At 35.2% G+C, this 21,096-nt stretch overlaps 1 protein-coding gene across 10 annotated transcripts; it reads left to right on the top strand.

Annotated features, from left to right (window-relative positions):
* Positions 1-6,288: 6,288 nt before the first annotated feature.
* On the top strand, positions 6,289-20,920 carry LOC114276822 (Chaperone DnaJ-domain superfamily protein). 10 transcript variants are annotated; one of them, XM_028218662.2, is made up of 8 exons: positions 6,301-6,816; positions 13,630-13,754; positions 16,876-16,953; positions 17,078-17,153; positions 17,799-17,872; positions 17,993-18,063; positions 18,245-18,300; positions 19,376-19,683. In XM_028218662.2, exons 2-8 carry the CDS (start codon positions 13,746-13,748, stop codon positions 19,387-19,389), a joined length of 378 nt encoding a protein of 125 aa, XP_028074463.2. In that variant the 5' UTR covers positions 6,301-6,816; positions 13,630-13,745; the 3' UTR covers positions 19,390-19,683. The 10 variants fall into 10 exon arrangements, with proteins under 10 accessions (XP_028074461.2, XP_028074463.2, XP_028074462.2 ...); XM_028218661.2 differs by having other exon boundaries at positions 13,617-13,754; XM_082885945.1 differs by lacking the exons at positions 6,301-6,816; positions 13,630-13,754 and adding exons at positions 13,912-16,349; positions 19,890-20,355 and having other exon boundaries at positions 19,376-19,419.
* Positions 20,921-21,096: the final 176 nt, after the last annotated feature.

The following is a 21,096-nucleotide window of genomic DNA, read 5'->3' as shown; positions in this document are numbered from 1 at the left end:
TTGAATTACACGCCTTGTGAAGTGACTTACACCTTTAGTGAAAAAACATACACATTTTCAGAAAATTTACACCTTTTGTGAAAGAAATTTTTTCATACAATTTACACATTTTTAAAACATTCACTTTTTCTGAAAACTTATATGTTGTAGTGAAATTACTTACACCATTCCTCAAAAGTTATACCTTTTGTAAAATATTTTTATTCCAAAAATTTACACATTTTGTTTGAACTTACACATTTTCTGAAAACGAACCTTACACCTTTTGCCAATTTAGTTACATCTTTTGTGGAAAAACTTACACCATTTCTCAAAAATTACACCTTCTATGAAATACTTTCTTTCCAATAATATACATCTTTTGTTCAAACTTACACATTTTCTTAAATCTTACACCTTTTGCTGAAAATAGTTACACCTTCTCTGAAAAGTTACTTCTTTTGTGAAATAAACTTTGTATAAAATTTACACATTTTGTGAATCGAAGACTTAGACTATTTTTGAAATCATTTACACCTTCTGTGAAAAACATAAAACTTTTTTGAAAAGTTACACCTTTCGTGAAATAAATTTTTTCATAAAATTTACACTTTTTGCTAAAAAACATACACCTTTTCTAAAAGTTTACACCTTTTGCTGCAAATACTTACACATTTTTCTGAAAAGTTACTTCATTTGTGAGTTAATATTTTCCATAAAATTTACACCTTCTATTGGAAGTCTCACCTTTTTTGAAAACAAAATTTGCACTTTCTGTGACATTACTTTTGTGAAAACATTTACACATTATTTGAAAATTTAAACCTTTTATGAAAAATTTGGTTTCATAAAATTTATACCTTTTGTGAATCCTTACACCTTGTCTGAAAGTTTAAACCTTTCAGTGGAAGTACTTACACCATTTCTGAAAGGTTGTAAATATTTTTCCCAAAAGGTGTACACTTTCAAAAAAAATATAAGTTTTTTACAAAAGGTGTAAACTTTATGAAAACATATTTTCACAAAAAAGTGTAAATTTTCAAAAACCATGTAACTGTTTTCACAAAAGATGTAAGTTATGTCACAAAATGTGTAACTTTTGTTTTTAGAAAAGGTGTAAGTCATAATAAAAGGTATTTCATAACAAGAGTGACTTCTCAGAATGGGTGTAAGTTTTTAACAAAAGGTGGAAGTTTTCAAAAAAGATGTAACTGTTTTCACAAAGGATGTAAGTTATGTCACAGAAGGTGTAATTTTTGTTTTCAGAAAAGGTGTAAGTTCTAATAAGAGGTGTAAATTTTATAGAAAAAATTATTTCACAAATGGAGTAACGTTTCAGATAATGTGTAAATATTTCCAACAAAAGGTGTAAACTTTAAGAAAAGATGTAAGTTTTTAACAAAATGTGTCTATTTTATGAAATGTCGTTTTCCATAAAAGGTGTAAATTTTTTCACAAAAGATGTACGTTATTTGACAAAAGGTGTATGTTCTGTTTTCAGAATGGTGTAACTTCAAATAAAAAGTGTAAATTTTTGTAATGAAATTATTTTACAAAAAATGTAACTTTTCTGAAAAGGTGTACGTATTTGAACGAAAATGTGTAAATTTCCAAAATAAATTATTTCACAAAAAACTGTAACCTTCCAAAAATATAGGAAGTGTTTTCACAAAAGATGAAATTAACTTCACAAAAGGTGTAAGTTCCATTTTTTCGCAGAACGAGTAAGTTGCTAGAACCCAATCAAACTGTATTTGTGTTGTTCATGGTTCGATATCGATATAGACAGACAGAGACGAAAGGAGGGAAAGAGACGAATCAATATCGACAGACAGAGACTGAGATAGATATGGTTCTACAGAGAGAGACAGACCCAGATCGACACAGACAAACCAAGATCGATACAGACAGAGATCCACAGACAGACAGAGAGAGACCGACATCGACTGAGAAGAGCCCGAGATGGACAAAGAGAGACCAAGATCGATAGAGACAGAAAAATCCTTTGATTTGCACCAACGGTGGTGGCGGTGACAATGTCAGTCGGCGGTGGGCAACGGTGGTCCGCGACGGTTGGGTGGTCGATGGTGATAAAAATTTTCAACTCATAAGTCGTCAATAAAATTTAGAGCTTCTTTGGGAACTTATATCTTTTGTAAAAACAAAACATTCAGCTTGATTGTCTCACAAAGTTTACACTCTAAATTTTACACATTTTCTAAAAATTTACACCTTTTCGTGGAAATATTTACAACTTTTTTGAAAAATTACACATTTTGTGGAAAAACCTTTTGCATAAAATTTACACTTATTATTTGAAGTTACACCTTTAGTGAAAAACAAAACTTACATCTTTTCTGAGGTCATTTACACCTTCTTCAGAAAAACATACACCATATTTGAAAAGGCTATACCTTTTGTCAAATAATTTCTTTTAACAAACTTTATCAAAGCATATTTTCCATGAAACGTGTAAATTTTCAAAGAAGTTGTAATTGTCTTCACCAAAGATGTAACTCCTTTAAAAAGGTCTAAATTTTTAAAAAAATTTTGTTTCACAAAAGGAGTACCTTTTCAGAAGAGGTGTAAGTTTTTAAAATAAGGTATAAACTTGATGAAAACATATTTTCCATAGAAGGTGTAAATTTTTAAAAAAGATGTAATATCCCATAAAAAGTGTAAATTTTATGGAAAAAGTTATTCACATAAGCAATAACCATTCAGAAAAGGTGTAAGTATTCCCACAAAAAGGTGTAACCATTCAGAAAAGGTTTATGTTTTTAACAAGAGGTATAAATTTTATGCAAATATTTTTTCTATGAAAGGTGTATATTTTCAAAAACTTGTATGTGGTTTCACAAAAGATGGTGTATGTTTTTTTTTTCACAAAAGGTGTAACTTCCCATTAAAGGTGTAAATGTTATGGAAAATATAATTCAGATTTCCATAAAAGGTGTAAACATTTTCAGAAAAGATGTAAGTTATTTCACAAAAGGTGTAAGTTCTAATAAAAGGTGTATATTTTCTGGAAAAAAATGTTTCATAAACGGAGTAACTTCTCATAAAAGGTGTAATTATTTCCACTAAAAGGTGTAAACTTTATGAAAACATATTTGTCATAGGTGTAAATTTTTTCACACAAGATGTAAGTTATTTGACAAAAAGTGTAAGTTCTGTTCTTAGAAAATCTGTAAATTTTTTTAATAAGATTCTTTACAAAAGTAGTAACTTCTCACAAAAGGTGTAAATATTTCAACGAAAATGTGTAAATTTTACAAAATAAATTATTTCACAAATGTGTAACCTTCCACAAATAGTGTAAGTGTTTTCACAAGAGATATAAGTAACTTCGCAAAATGTGTAAGTTTCGTTTTTCACAAAACGTGTAAGTTCCTAAAACCCAATCAAACTGTATTTGTCTTGTTCAAATAATGGCAATGTGAGAGAGAAGGGCGTTTCAGAGGGCTTGGTCTTTCTCTAAGTAGAAGTCCGTTTCAGAGAAGACGAGTTTGGGAGGGCTTCAAATAGCGACTCCAAGTCCAAATCCAACCAAGTATGTCAATGTAAAAGAGAATCGTTTTTAATATAGAGCAAGGGACAGACAGAGAGAGAGAGATAGACTGAGATCGATAGACATAGAGACCTAAATGGACAGTGATCGGCAGAGACAGCCAGACGAGATCGACAGAGAGGGACCGAAATCGACAGAGAAGAAACCGACAAGGACACAGACAGACTAAGATCGCTGGAGACAGACCGAGATAGACAGGGATCGACAGAGAGAGACCAACATCGACGGAGAATAGGCCGACATCGACAGAGAGAGACCAAGATCGATAGCGAGAGAGAAAAAAACCTTTGATTTGCGACAGCGGCGATGGCCGTGGAGGTGACTATTCTGTGTGCGTGTGAGAGAGAACAGAGAAAGTGTTGGTGGGAAACAGAGAAGAGGGGGGCCGATGGTAATAAAATTTCAAACCTTTAGATGCCGTTTGGTAACATTTACGTTTTCAGTTTTCTGTTTATATTTACAAAAATTTTAAAAAGTCAAATAAAAACTTGTTTGGTAAATTTTTTATTTATAAATCAGTGGTCTCAGTTTATAAATTTGGCCAAAAAATATAAACTCAAAAAATGTGTTTCCATTTTTAGTTTTCAGTTTTTTTTTTTTTTTTACCACCCAATACTAGCCACCACCTACCACCATTTTCTACCACCGTCTTCCGCCACCACCACCACCACCACTCACCACCCACCGCCTGCCACCACCACCCACTTGCCATCCACTCGCCACTACCATCCAACCCCCGCCACCACCACTCATCATACACTTGCCACCACCATCCACCACCTGCCACTACCAGCCACCCACCATCACTAGCCACCACCAACCACCCACTACCCACCACCCACCATAGCATAACCATTACCACCACCACCACCACCATCACCCACCACCTACCCGCCACCCACCTGCCACCCACCTGCCATTACCACCTACCACCCACCACCACCACCACTACCACCCACTCGCTACTACCCGCCACCGTCACCCACCTACCTACTACCACCACCACCCGTCACCTACCCGTCACCACCCGTTATCCGCCATCCGCCACCTACCTGCCACCACCACCCACCATTCGCTACCGTCACCCACCCAACCACCATCACCACCCGCCACTTACCCGCCACCACCACACACCGGCCACCACCCATCACCACCCGCCATCTGCCACCCACCTGCCACCACCCGCTACCACCACCCACTCGCTACCACCTACCACCCGCCACCGTCACCCACCCAACCACCAATCACCACCCGCCACCCACCCACCGCCACCCGCCTACCACCACCACCTATCGCCCGCCACCTGCCACCTACCACCATCACCAACTCGCTACCACCCACCACCCGCCACTGTCACCCACCCACCCACCCACCCACCCACTACCACCACCACCCGTCACCACCACCCACCTGCCACCACCCGCCATCCGCCACCCATCTACCGCCACCACCACCACTACCACCACCCACTCGCTACCACCCACCACCCGCCACCGTCACCCACCCACCCGTCACCACCCGCTACCCACCACCCACCGTCACCACTTTCCACCACCGTCTTCCGCCGCCACTTTCTACCACTTGCCATTTCTCTCACTTTTTTATTTTTTTAATTTTTTTTAAACATTTGGTCAATTACCAAACGCGTTTGTAGTTTATGTTTTTCTAAAAATAAACAAAAAATAAACAAAAACCAGTTTATAAGATTTTTGTAAATATAAATTGAAAACGTAAACGTTACCAAACAGACCCAGCGACTAAACTGTTATTTGTTGATAAAATTTACACTAAACTAAATTTTACACTTTTTCTGAAACATTACACATTTTCTGAAATTTTTTCTAAACTTATACCTTTTCGTCAAAATACTTACACCATTTTGTGAAAGTTTGCACCAATTTCTGAAAGTTCATACCTATTCGTCAAAACACTTGCACCATTTTCTAAAGGTTTACACATTTTCCTGAAAGTTTATACCTTACACCATTTTGTGAAAGTTTACACCCATTTCAGAAAATATTTTCACATTTTACATCTTTTAAGACCTTTTATGAAATTATTAATATATTATATTATTTAATTAATTTACTTGCAAATGACCCGTTTAGCAGGTCACCAATATGTAGACTTTCAAAAAACCAAATACATAAAAGGTGTAAATGCAAAATAGAAAGAGCGTAATTGCCTTGCATATCATATGCAAGACACACCTAAAAAAAATCTCATATATATATATATATGTGTGTGTGTGTGTGTATTTTGTGTATATGATAAAAAAAATTATTTCCCTTTTAACTTCTCTAATAATGAAATTCTGATTCCATCATTGCAAATATCCACACAGTGTCATGCGTGAAATTAATTTTTTAAGAAGATGACAAACGCTCAGTATGAGGATGTGATGTCCAATATTTTTCATTACTCCATTCGTCCCAAAATATTAATCCCTTATTCCATTTTTCATTGTCTCAAAATATTAGTCCATCTTCAAAAATCAAGTACAAAAATAATATAAATTTCCTATTTTAACTTTCTTTTAAATTAATAAACAACATAAAAAGTACAATTATGCATTGATATTCCCAAAAAATGTACTATCAAAAGGATAATTTTGAAAAATTAACTTTTTTCAAATGTAATAATTGTACTACCAAAAAAAATTAAATTCCCCAAAAGGAATCATTATTTTGGAACGGAGGGAGTATTTGTAAAACGGAACGTCCATAGGAAAAGAAAAAAAAGGAATTTATTTTTATTTTTATTTTTTTTAGGGGGTTGACGAATCTGGAATCCAACGCAATTGTGGTGGATTATGGTGTTTGTGCGTGGTACAGAGAGAGAACTCATTGTCATCTTGTTCTTCTTCCTTCTTCTCGTTTTTTAATATTTGTTAGCAGCCTTGGGAAATTCCTAAACAACCCATTTTTCACAACCAAACCCTTGTTTTTATTTTCCATTTCTTTCCCTGCAAATTCCATTTTTCTAATTATTCATTTTTGTTTGATTAATATTAGCCCACACACCCATTTGAAGATTTTTATCCAACTGAATACTGATCTTCTGTCTGCTTCTCTCTCTCTCTCTCTCTCTCTCTCTCTCTCTCTCTATATATATATATATATATATATGCACGTTTTCCTCATCAATCAAATGAAGTATTGTGCAGACAATCCCTTTTTGTTATTCTACTCCTCATTGTAGCATTGTATGTGTACATATGTATGGGTAGATATATGGAAGGCAATGAGGAGACCAGTTCCTGCAGGGTACTCTCTCTCTCTCTCTCTCCCAATTCCCTCTGCTTTTCTGGGTATTTGTTTGTTTCCTAATTTTTTCATGTACTTGTGGATTAAATGCACATCTCTGATTCTAGGGTTTACGTTTGGTCTCCTTGTTATTCAATTTTGTGGGTATGTTTCTCTGTGATCGATTGGTTGGTTTTTAGAATCATGAATATATCTAAATGTGGTGGTGCTTTGTTTGGAAGTGAGTTACTGTTAATGTTTCATTGTGAGCATTACCTTGGTGCACCCTTCGTGTTGTTTTTGCCCATTTTCTTGTTAAAGTGTCTCTATAGGCTTACCAAGAAACAAATGGAAAGAACCAAAATTAAAATCCCAGATCTTTTTGTTTTCTGAGTTACTCATAAATCCCCCATAACACAAATCATATGGCATGATTGAATTTAAAAATCAAACCAAACCAAGCCTTAAGTCTCATCAAATAGGGTCGGCTACATGAATCCTCCTTCTCCACGCGGCCCTATAATAGGCCATTTCATTAGTCAAATTAAGTAGATTCATATCTATATTTATAACGCTAGTCAACGTTAATCTAGGCCTACCCCGTCTCCTAACACTTCCATCTACCGTTACAGCATCGCATCTCTTCACTACTGCCTCTGTTGGTCTCCGTTGAATATGACCAAACCATCTCAAACGATTCTCTCTTAACTTATCTTCTATCGGTGCTACTCCTACCCATTCCCGAATACACTCATTCCTAATGCTGTCTTGTCTAGTCTTACCACACATCCACCTTAGCAACCTTAGCATCCTCATCTCAGCCACACTCATCTTATCTACATGTTATTTCTTGGTTGCCCAACACTCCGTCCCATACAACATAACTGGTTTAATAGCCGTTCTATAAAACTTACCTTTTAGTTTAGTGGGTATTCGTTTATCGCACAATACCCTAAACGCACTTCTCCACTTACACCATCCCGCCTTAATCCTATGGGCCACATCTTCATCAATCTCTTCCGCTGTTGTGATAATCGACCCTAAATAACGAAAATGTTCACTCTTAGGCAGTTCTTGGTTCTCAATCTTCACTTCTCCTCTGCTTTCATTGTTACTGTTACTAAATTTACACTCCATGTACTCTGTCTTAGTTCTGCTTATCCGGAATCCTTTAGATTCAAGAGCTTTTCTCAAAATCTCCAACTTTGTGTTAACTCCTTCTCTAGTCTCATCCACTAACACAATATCATCTACAAAAAGCATACACCATGACACGTCATCCTGAATATTTATTGTCAACTCGTCCATAACTAAAGCAAAAAGATAAGGACTTAAGGTAGATCCTTGGTGTAACCCTACAGTGATAGGAAATTCATTTGTCTCTCCAGCTGGCGATCTAATAGTGGTCACCCCCCTTCATACATGTCCCTAATCACGTCAATGTAGCCTTTTGTCACTCCTTTCTTCTCTAACACCTACCATATTATATCTCGGGGCACTCTGTCATATGCTTTCTTAAGGTCGATAAACACCATATGAATGTCTCTTTTCTTTTCTCTATACTTTTCTATTACTCTCCTCAAAAGATAGATCGCTTCCATTGTTGACCTACCGGGCATAAACCCAAATTGATTCTCTGACACCTCTGTAATGTCTCGCAATCGGCGTTCCATCACCCTCTCCCACACTTTCATTATATGACACATTAGTTTGATTCCTCTATAGTTGTTACAATTCTGGACATCACCTTTATTTTTATAGATTGGCACTAAAATACTCTTCCTCTACTCATCTGGCATGTTCCTAGTCAACAAAATTTTGCTAAACAACCTAGTCAACCAAGCAACTCTTTTTTTACCCAAACACTTCCAACCTTCAATAGGGATATCATCGAGTCCTAATGCCTTATTTGATTTCATCTTCTTAAGTGCAATCTCTACTTCAAAGTTCCTAATCCTGCGATAGAACCTATAGTCTTGGTTTATCGTATTAGTGGCTATTTCTGCCCCTATTGTCATACTTCCATGTTCCTCATTTAACAGTTTCTCAAAATAATTCTTCTATCTTTCCTTAATCTCATCATCGTTCACCAATACCTTAGAATCCTCACTCTTGATGCACTTTAATTGATTAAAATCTCTTGTTTTCCTCTCCCGTATCTTAGCAAGTTTGTATACCCTCTTCTCTCCCTCCTTACTATCTAGTCTAGTGTATAGGTCATCATAAGCTTTCAACTTAGTCTCTCTCACTACTTTCTTGACCTCCTTATTAGCCAATCTATAGCTCTTAAAGTTTTCCTCAGTTCTATCCTTCTGCCACTTTTTAAAGCACTCTTTTTTTGCCTTAACTACCGCTTGAATCTCTTCCCTCCACCACCAAGTTTCCTTAGAGCTGGGTCCCGTTCCTTTCGACTCTCCAAGCACTTCCCTTGAGATTCTCCTCATACAATTGGCCATTCAATTCCACATAGTGTTAGCATCACCTTCTAAGTCCCAAGTACCTTCCTTATCCATTCGATTCTTAAATATTTCTAGTTTATCCCCTTTTAGGTCCCACCATCTCATCCTACGACGCCCACCATCCTTCCTAGCTTGGTGTTGCCCTCTAAAACATAAATCTAGTACCAAAATCCTATGTTGAGAGACCAGACTCTCTCCAAGAATCACCTTACAATCATTGCATTTTAGGTAGTCCACTTTTCTCACTAAGAAGTAATCTATTTAGTTCTTAACTAATCCACTCTTAAAGGTTATCAAATGCTCCTCCCTCTTCTTATACATAGTATTGGCCACCACCAGGTTAGAAGCCAACGCAAAATCTAAGATTCTCTCTCCAGCCTCATTTCTGTCACCAAAACCGTATTCACCATGCACCCTTTCATAACCTAGTTTATCTATGCCCACATGGCTATTAAAATCTCCACCTATAACCAGGTTCTCTCCTACGGGTATCTCCTGTAAGATCTCATCCATTTGCTCCCAAAAATCCCTCTTAGTCTGATCATCTAATCCTACTTGAAGGGCATAAGCGCTAATAATGTTCACTATATTCCCTCCAATAACTAGTTTAACTAGCATAATCCTATCTCCTTTCCTAGTGACCGCCACCACACTTTTCACAAGACCCTTGGCAATTATGATTCTTACCCCATTCCTGCGTCTATCCTTACCACTATAATAAAGTTTAAAACCAGTATCCTCAATTTTCTTAGCTTTTTCTCCCGTCCACTTAGTTTCTTGCATGCAAGCTATACTAACTCTTCTCCTAATCATAACATCTACCAATTCCATCGTCCTACCAGTTAAGGTTCCTATATTCCAAGTTGCTACCCTAAACCTATAGTCATGGACTAGCTTCTTTACCCGCATTCGTCCAGAAAAACGCAGAAATCTTTGCCCATTTTTCATCGCACCCATGCGTCGATGCGGCGCCTCTTGCTCACTTTTCGAAACACCCGGAGGTAGGCGCAACGCGTCACTTGAGGGGAACGACCTAGCATTTAAATGATTCAAAGTAGGATTCATTTTCATAAGGGATCCGAGCGGCTTTTTACGTGTTGGCTGTCGGCTACCTAACACACAACCCTCCTCCTTAACCTGGGCTTGGGACCGGCGGAGTTGTTAACAACCCCGGCGGAGTTGCATGATTGAATTTTTAAAAAAAATAAAATAAAATAAAAAATAAAAAAATAAATAAAAAATAAATAAAAATTCATTTGAAGTAAAAATCCATTTATTTTCCAATATGGGCTATATTGCCTGTGCTACCAGAAATTAATCCTGGTGCTGCTAAAATCTCCATTCCTTTCATTGAACAGTTTGCCTTGAGTTTTTGAGCACCTGCACCAGTCTATGGTGACAGCCGTTGATAATTGTTTGTAATTGTATCACCAACAAAATGTCATATCCTCCCCTTAGACCCTCAGTCCACCTCTTCCCACAATACATAACATTCTTACTGCTTGCTGCCATTGCCAAACACCGCCAAAACCATTTTGCTGCCGCCTGCCCCCCACCTCCAACCCTACCACTTGCCATGGCTCCCACAGTTTGCCTTTTATCACATTATTTTTTAATATTATGCATATAATGGAAAAAAAAGCTTATCAAAAATGGAAAAATTACATAAAATTAAAATTTGGAGTAAAAACTCACAAAAATATGAAGAATATTTTAAATAATATTTTTTAATTACACTAGGAATGGAAATTTAATACAAGAGAGATTTATTAGGAAATCCTTTTTTAAGTACTTGTATTCCATTAGTTTATAACATATTCTTGTATTCCAATAAGTTTTATTATTTGGACATTTGATCCACCAAATACTAATTCTCATATTTGAGATATTTTATGAACAATTTTACCCTTACAAATATTTTTTAAACGCTTAGCGACTTAGTGATGTGAACATTCATATATTACAGTATGAATGTTTACATGGACGGTATGAACATTCACATTAACAATGTGAATATTCACATCAACAATGTGAATATTCACATCACGGAATATTCACACTGTCAATGTGAATATTATTATTCGAGGTATTTTGATAACTATATCATCCATAGGACTTATTGGAACATAAGAAAATAATTTGGACTATGTAGAACATAAGTAGGTGAAGAGAGATTTATGAATAAATGCCCATTTATAAAATAATTGCAAAAAATGAAATTCCTCTCTCTCTCTTTCCATTGCCAGCCTACCTTAGCCACCTACCCCCCACACCCTTCCTCTTCCTTTTTATCTCACCAAAGCATACTCTCACTCTCTCACCCTGTATGTAGCAGCAATCTAAACTACATCACTGCGTCTTCCAACACTACGCCTTCGCCTTCCTGCCACCATGTCCATTGGTAGCTCCATTATTGTTGCTTGCTCCCCCCCTGAATATGTAATCTCTCTCTCTCTCTCTCTCTCTCTCTCTCTCTCCCATTGGGTGATTGTGATAGAGAATGGTGGTTGTGGTTGTAGTTAGATTTGACAGTGGTATGGTGGGGGGTGGTCGATTGGGATGGGGGTTGGGGATTGGCATAGGGTACTGGAGATGTGCTACTGGGGTGACGGGTAAGGGTGCAACTCAGGCAAGTTCGATCAAGTTGAGAGGTTGCCCAAAATCTACTTGAGTTGTACTGAGAGTAGCCTAGTTGTAACATCGCCTGGGGGTTTCCCTAGCGCGTTAACCCTCAATTTCTTTGATCTAGTCTCACAAGTGCAATGTGAAACATAGATGAGAGTCTAGATTTGGCAACTTTATAGAAAATATATTTTTATTGCAAAAATATTTGCTAGAAATGGATTGCGTCATCAGATCTCAGAGTCGCCACATAATGTTTTCGGAAAAATTAGGAAACCAGTGACTTGTGCCAAGGTCACTGTTTGTCGTAACCAAGAATGCTTGGCTCGAAACCTTAGGTATGAGAAGGGAAGGTCATTAATTGAGCACCTCCGCTCACCCGATCAAAAGGTCGGCCTCTATTAAGCCATGATATTATTTTTATTAATTTTATATGTTCATATTCTGATTATTAATAAATTCTAAAATTTACTATATGAAGCAAATAAATATAGACTGTGTCATTTATTTTGGAACAATTTGATTTCATTATTTTGAAAATGTTTTGAATAGTACAATCATGAAAATCAAGTTTATTTCAAATTAAACAACACAACCTTCAACCACTGGCATGCATAGAGTTATATCAAATAAGCATATAGTCCCGCAAACAATTACAAAACAAAGTTAGTAAAAACATGCATGATCCTGTATATAAGATCCTAATGCAATTCACTCATGAAATGCAATTAAAGATCCGGCTTCTATTATATGACATGTGAATCATCTCAAGACATGAGGTAGCGCACAAAATCACATAATAAACGATTAAACCCACAAATGCAAATTTAGCCGAATCTTAAGACATGAAGCATGGATGCAAAGTATGGATATGATGACAAGCATATATATTACATATGTGCAGATAAGGAAAACAAATAAAAGAACGGGATAGAAAGAAACGGGAGTGGGAAATTATTACATCTTTGGAATATTACAAATCCGAATAAGGGAGGAAATGAATAAAAATATTACAACAAAATGTCTTCACAAACTCTCTCTAATTAAAATAAAAACAATAGAAGTAGAATCTACAGGGGGCCTCGGTGACCATCGGAGACTGTTCTGCTCAACGTCGGGAGGCTGCAGCCAATCAGGCTAGGCCAGGCCAGGCCAAAACTCTGTTTTGCTTCAAACAGCAGAAAAACAAACGAAAAATATGCAAGTGGATCAACTAACCACTTCTAGTTAGCTTACAACAGGTTTATAACATGAAATCAAAGAAAGAAAAGCAATAGAAGAAAGAAAATGCAAGAAATACAAGAAAATGAAAAGTGTGCAAAATTCACCTTTCAAAGAAAGGACTTGATTTCTAAACTTCCTTTTGATCACCCTCAAGTTTGGGAAGTGTGTTCCCAAACCTTAATTTGAAAATTCAAAATTCTTGTTAGAATGGTGTTTTTAGGTTGTTTAACAGTGTGTGGGGGGGAGGAGGGGGGGGGGGGGGGGGAAGTTATACAACACTATTTTTCTCTCTTTTTAACAACACTCATTCTCTTTTAATCAAAGCTCTTAGAATTTGGCTATATCAGAATTCTTGGGATGGTTTTGATATATGGAACTTGGTATATCAGTGTATGTTGAAGAAAAGGAAGTTTTGGTTCAAAGCTTCAAGTTCTCTCTTTTTCTCCCTATCTCTCCTCTTCTCTTAATTCATTTTTCTTTCAAATTCCATTCTTTACATTCTGACCCTCTATATAGATAATGAATGCAGGCTCAATCAAGGAGGTGGGAGACAAGGTTGGTGGGATGACAAGGGTGGTTGAAACGGATGCCACCTTTTGGGAAGAAAACAATCTCCCTTTTGACAATGGAGGACAATAGAGGATAATGGAGGGGGTGGGTGTGTATCTCGTGCGTGAATGTATCAACAAAAGATCTGAAATGGCATGACTCACACGCTTTCAATAGGAATTCTGCCGAAACTACCCTGCTTTTGGGCAAATTAGCCGGCCGGCCAATTTATTGGCTAGCCGGCCAAAAAATCTTGCAGCCAGCCGGCCAAAAAAGTTGGTCGTGGCTGACTATTTTGCTCGAAATAGGATTTTTCGACAGAATTATTATCCTTTTCTCTTATTTCCACAATGTTCTTTGCTCAATTTTTTCAGAAAAAGTCTTATTTTGAAATTTAAAAATGAATCTCGAAACACTACGAAAATATTCAGAACAAAGCGCGAAAAGAAAGTTTTGAAAGAGAGTTTTGAAATGAACTTAAGCACTTGGCCAAAACAAGCTTAGGATTAGAAATGAAGCACAAATTTCATCTTTTCTTACTAAGAATTATGTGAGAAACATAGTCTTATTTTCATCATCGGGTAATTAAAAGAAAGGGCCCAAGTCTTAGGGCCGGTCAAAATGGGGTGTCTACACCAGCCTGTCCAAGACCTACTTACAACCTGAACCTATTTTCCCAAACCTGACCTGTGCATAATATATTGAACTCGAGCTAGGTTTGAATTGCCCTTAAATTTGAGGGTTATTTTTTTTTTTTTTGGCAATTAGGTTGATTAATTTGTTAAAAGTTAGACTTTATTAACATTTTTTTTTTAATAAAATCATTAATAACATCATAAAAAATAATTTATAGAATAAGTGAGACAAAAAGGAGAGAAATAAAAATTGAGGAACTGATGTGCTGCTATGGTGATCCTTGTCATTTCCGAATGAGAAAGGATTGGGTAAGGTTTTGTGTTGTGTGACCTGTGTATATGATATTATGCTATATATATATATATATATATATATAACACATTTGTTCTAATGGTTCCGATTATTTTACATCATTCCAAAAGCTAATAATTTATAAGTATATTTATATTTTATATATAAATACAATTCTGGCTTCGGGTTGCTTGGATTGCTCGCATCTTTGTCCAAGCCCGTTAGGTTTTTGAATGTTTGCCCATGCTTAAATTGAATTAAAAAATATGTTGACCAAGCACTACAAAATTTCAAGTTGGGCTTGGGTTGCTCAAATTGAGCCCATCCAAGTTACTCCCCTAGTTATAGAGGGGGAGGTGCTTGGGTGGTTGGGGGAGGGCGAGGGAGTGGTGGCCGGTGGTGGAGGCAGGAGAGGGAAGAGAAAGAGAGAGGAGGGGCAAAAAAGAATAAAAGGAGGCTTTTAATAATTGTTTCCTTTATGCTTAGGTAGGCCATGTTGAATGTTTAGGAACTTGGATAGGGATGCGTTACCAACATAAACTATTTAGTTGAGTTTTAGAATCTATTTTTTGAAGTTTTTCAAAAACTAATTTCCTAAAAAACTCATTATTTTCATATGGTTTTCTGTTTTTGTGGGACATAAATAATTTTTAAAAATTCAAAATATCTTTTTTGATAAACTAGTTTCTAATTTTTCGAAAGAAAAAAAGAAAAAGAAATAGAAAACAAGTTCTGAAACTCAATCAATTAGATTTGCCCGGTCGACTTTGAGTCCTGCAAGGAGCCACTGGAGGTTTTCTTTGTTGTTAACTTGAGGGCCTCCAGCAATTATTTCTTGATTATCCAGATGTGTGATAACTCGGGCCCAATGGGGCTGGGTTGGGCAAGAGATACCTTGAATTTTCAAAAAACAAAAAAACAAAAAAACCAAGGGCTTGTTTGGTTTGTATTTGATAAACATGTTTTGAGATAAAAAGTACGAAAATTTGTTTGGTTTGGTTTTTTTTCAAAAGATGTTTTGAAAAATTATTTTGAGAGAGAGTTTTGAAAAAAGTGATTGATTTGATGTGTATGAGAGAGAGATTTGTTTGGAAAACTTGTAAACCAAACAAGTTTTGGAAAAAAATTTTGGGAAAATTTGTTTGGTTTGACTACTTTTGAAAACTTATTTGTAGAGAATTTTTCTCAAAATTTTTTGAGAAACACAAACCAAACAAGGCCCAAGTTTTTACTTTTTATTAATGTAATTTTAAAATATCCTCCTTTTTATTAAAAAAAATTTTACGCTAGGTTTTTTTTGGGTGGTAATTTTTCGAGAAAAAAACATTTTAAATTAATTTTGGGGCTAATTATACTTTTCACCTCTCTAGTTTTACTCAAATTTCACTTTAGTTCCTATTGTTTCAATGTGAACAATTTGGTCATCTGCACTTTTAAGTCTAGTTTCAATTTGGTCCTTTCATCCAAATTGGAGATTAAAATTAACAATTTTGAGACACTTGTCAATTTTTTGAGGTATACACGAAGACAAAATTAATAGAAATTTAGATAGAAGGACCAAATTGAAACTACACTTGAAGTGTAATGACGAAATTGTTCAATTACAAACTATAGGGACTAGTGAAATTTAAATCAAACTACAAAGGTTACAAGTGTAATAAAACCTTGATTTTATTTTATATGTTTTTGAAAAATAAACCTCCAAAATTACAGTTATTATTCAAGAGAATGAAAAGCGTGCACTGGAGAAACATTGAGAACAATGTTGGTTTGGTGAGTAAACACATCATGTTATATCCACTATTTTCAATCTATGAAGCACGTACACCTCTTCGAAGGTCACGTACGAGTGTCCGACACATGTCGGACATGGACACGTGCCAGGCATGCTCTGGACACGTGTTGGACACTTGGGACACGCTACGGACACGTAGAGACATGCTATGGACACATAGAGACACGCTGGGGACACGTTAAGGACACGTTGAGGACTATTTTAAAGAAAAATAATTAATTTTTTATATAAAAACAACATACCTAAAGTTATTTGGTTGCTTACAAGATCTCTTGGCAGAACCCATTTATGATAGCACATGTTGTATGTAAGTGAGATTTACTGTTACAAGATTTCCATACATGTTATTTGGTTATATTAATGGCATATTTAAATCTGTGTCCTAAACCCTGGGTTTTAGCTCAATCCTTTTTTTTTTTTTTTTTGGGTCAGTAGGATTTATTTTATTTGATTATTAGGTATGCTTTGATGGATATCTGAGGGGAAATTCTTACTCATTTGAAGGATTATTACAAAGTTTTGGAGGTAGATTATGATGCAACTGATGAGAAGATTAAGTTGAATTACAGGAAACTGGCACTGGTTAGTTTTCCATCTTTTCTTGGTAACTGATGGCATATTCTAATCGCACTTCTACTTTTCCTGATTTAAATTATAGTACATTATTGGAAATTACATGGTCTTGCATTCTATTATTATGTAACAGAAATGGCATCCTGACAAACACAAGGGTGACAATGCTGTTACTGCAAAATTTCAACAGATCAATGAGGCTTACACTGGTAATTCTTGTCCATTTTTTTTTTTTTTATATTTGTTTAATTTTATATTCTATTAATATATATATATATATATGTAAGTAATTCTTTTGTAGTGTTTCAAAAGCACAAAGGTCTAGATTCCCAGTTTTACACCATGCATGTGGCCTTACTATAATTATGTCAATCCCCATGTTCAGTTGGTGGCTAGGTTATGGAATATAAACACTTCAGAGTTCCATATTTTTTAGTTCTCAAATGTGTGGCTTGGTGAATGGACATTAAGACTTTAAAGATTGGTTCATGTATCTAGAATTGACAGTCCTTGCTCATTTGGTATTTGGATTTCAAGTTTTTATTTTTATTTTTTTGTATTGGTATGTTGAGTTATTGACATCTAACCTCCGTTTCATAAATTGAATGCTCGTTATATTTATGGGTGAAGCATATTTTGGGCCACAGTGGAAGCTACTAGTCCCTAAAAGCAGAATTTGCCTTCTGATAATTCAGATTAATAAGCTGCTAAAATTTAATTCAGACTAATTACCATAAACCGAAACTAACCCTTTCACAATCATTGTTTCTTTTTTGTTTAGAGCTTCTTTATTTCCCTTCATGTAGATTCTGTACTAATATTTATAGTTTTGATGGCGTATGGTTCTTTTGCAGTGTTAAGTGATCCTGCCAAGCGACTTAACTATGATATAACTGGAAACTATGAGATTGATAAGTACACTTTGCGAGTAAGAATTTCCATTGTATCATCAGGCTTAGATTTGTCAACCTGCTTTAATTCACTTTGTTTGTGTGATTCTTCTGTGATGCATCCTAATTATTTGGGATGTCTTTCCACTTCAATACAGGAGTATCTAACCAGATTTAAAGGGATGATACTTACTTGCAATGGGCTTGGTATGAGTCACTCATCAATTTGGTATATCTCTCTGACTATTTAAATTAAGTTATGTTTTGAAAAAATGAAAATTAACATTGTGAACAATTTTATTGATAGATATGGCCACCGACTATCAATTGCAAGTCCTTTTGTTTTCTTTTCCTTTCCTTTTTTTATTTTTATTTTTTTATAACAAAAATATATATATTTTCTTGGATAGTTGTTACAACAAAAGGAAGAAATATTCAACAGTTTTGGTCGGAAATTTTCCTCTAGGTGACCATGCACTCATTATTTTAAATTTCAGTTCATTTCTATCTGAACAAGTAATCTTTTAAATGGTTACAATTGTGTTGGAGTTCTTGATGGTCCTTGATTTTTACTTCCACAAGATTGTGTATAGGAGATATGGAAGGCTTCTATAATGAAATATGTCTTGAGCACAAAAAGGAATAATTTGCAACTGGAAAATTAATGTCACGCTGGGAGCTGTACTTTGTACTTAATTACTATTCATCATAAGGAAATACATTCTGGATTTTCGGGAAAATTTTGTGTATGTAACTTTATTGAATTATGTGATTAGAATTTCTTTTGAATTAGGTTACCAAAAGAGAAAGAGCTTAAAGAATGCCTACTTATTTGGCTTAAAGAATGGATAAGAACTACACTGTGTCCCTTGTTTGAATAGGTGTTACGTGGAATGACATGTCTATTGAGATTTAATGTTGTATGAGTTGTAGTAAGTAGATGCAACTATTGCTGTTTCCATTTTGGTGCTAGATTTAGCAATCCTAAGGCTGTGTAAAGGGGCCACAATTGTATTGGTGTACAAGACCACATAAAATTCTTTCAAATCCTAAACAGTAATAACGATATTTCCATACTAATTTTTGGCATTGTTATAATTGAGTAATATGTTTACCTCATATTTTGTCCTTAACTAAGAAGAAAGAATTTTACCTTATATTTTGAGCAAGCAACAATACTTCATTCTCTTAGAAATGTTTCCATATTTGTCACTAAGCTGTTATGTTTACTTCATTATGACCATAAATTACTTTCTTTTTTTTTTTTTAAAACTACACTTTCCGATATGTTGCATGATATTTTCCTTATTTGCTGACTGATTGGCACATTTGTTTGCTTTGTAAAAATGCATGATTTTCCTTTCTAATTATGTGCCTACCAACGTTATCTGAATTGTTTTACGTAAAAGCTCTACTCGTGCATTATTTGGAGGTTACCAATGTTTTGTTTAAGCTCTGTATTGTTACTCAAAAGAGTGGACATTTTAATTTGACTATTGTCATTGTGTTCTGCCACTTACAATCATTATATGCCACTGCAGGCCACAGCAACTGATGGAATCCAATGAGTGCCCTAATAAATAAGGTCTGAGTATCTTATCCTTTTTTCTGCACTTCACATTCCCTGTTGTTTTGACTAGTTACATGCACGCTTGTAATGGTGGATGTAAAAACTCCACATTACATATTAGCAACAGGGCTATTGTATCAAAATGTACCTGTATGGAGATATATATCACATGTAAAATATCAGAAGCAAGTTGCCTACTACAACTGTTTAAACTTGAAAATAGAGCTAGTGCTGATCCAAAATTCCAAGTCAATCACATGAATGATTATTTCTTGGTTACATGGCTCATTATTCATTGCATTGACGTATTTATAATGTGATTTTGTGATGGCTTGAGATTATTTTTAGTTGTCATTATGTGACAAATGCTCCACTAAATTGTTCGGGTCGTCTTAGCATTAACCTAGTTGTCCTCCCTAGTTATGTTTAAAACAAAAAAATGAAAACTGTACACTGAGTGATTATCATTATGTTTATGTTGCCAGGACTCGTCGCTCGCAGCAACACTATGTAATGTGTACTATAGTTCTATTATCTATACCCTAACACATGTTGTTTTGATAAGTAATGATATAATTTCATTTACAAGAAGGCCGAAAACAAATTATACATCAAAACCTGATCTGATGTCTCCAAAAGCCAAAACTTTTAATTCTCCGAATAGTCTCTTCTTACAAATGAATGTTCTCTTATTCTGATCATCCCAGATTTTTCACATCAAATCTGAGGCGGCAATACCAAACTCATCGTCATCTCTATAAATATATGTAGTTGGTTTGGTTATATAACCCTTGGATTCAATAATAATAATAATAATAATATATTTTTTGCCTGATGGGTTAGAGTTGGGATACCATTTTCCCAAGAAAGAACTTGGTAAAATCATCAGTTAGTTATTTTGTTAAAAGAACATAGTCAAGAGTTATTGAATAAATTATGCTTTATGTAAAAGTTGCATCTGTCTCACACAATTATTTTTTACATTTCTTATACTATTATTATAGAAGTACATTTCGTGCCACAATCATTTCAATTGATTTTTATAAGAATCATCGCTGGAAAAATCATGTGGAATAAAGTATGCCGCCAGCCCCCTAGTTATCATGGTTTAAGCTTTTGAGAGTAAGGATGTTTCTAAAATATTAAGATTGTCCATTATCCTCCTTAAAATTTGAAGATACTAGTAGCATGTAGATGTTTTATACAGTTACACTTGACTTGAGAAAGTAACTATAAACTTTTTTTTTTCTTTCCTTTTTTGTTTTTTAAGAATGAAAATATCACTTTGGATGGGTTGGAATTGAAACAAAGCAAAAACCCGACAAGACCCTAGGCCTAAAGCTCAAGGTGTGTGTGAATAACAACTGTATTTCTATTTTTAAAATTTTTATTTTGATAAAAAGAACTGTATTTCTATGAGGTTCATGAAACTTTGTAGTTTTGGTGCATCTAAAGTACAATTTACTTACTCTCAATCCTTTAATAAAAGCAATTAGAATGTGGCAGCGTGGAATTCAAGCCTTCTTGCATTTGGATTGGAAGAGCCTTCTATCCCACACTATGTCAGTTGAATTTTTTTAATAATCAACTAAAATACCGTTAGTTAATTTCATTTGTAATTATGAGTTTTGTCTCATTTTAGTCCTTTAATTATACAATGTGAATTAAATTGACATAATTTAAATATTAGAG

The sequence above is a fragment of the Camellia sinensis genome, chromosome 1, assembly GCF_055761805.1.
Source record: "Camellia sinensis isolate YWXY chromosome 1, ASM5576180v1, whole genome shotgun sequence".
In the NCBI taxonomy this organism is placed as follows: Eukaryota; Viridiplantae; Streptophyta; class Magnoliopsida; order Ericales; family Theaceae; genus Camellia; species Camellia sinensis.
Note: the sequence above shows the minus strand (reverse complement) of the source record. Positions and strands in the feature narration are given on the sequence as shown.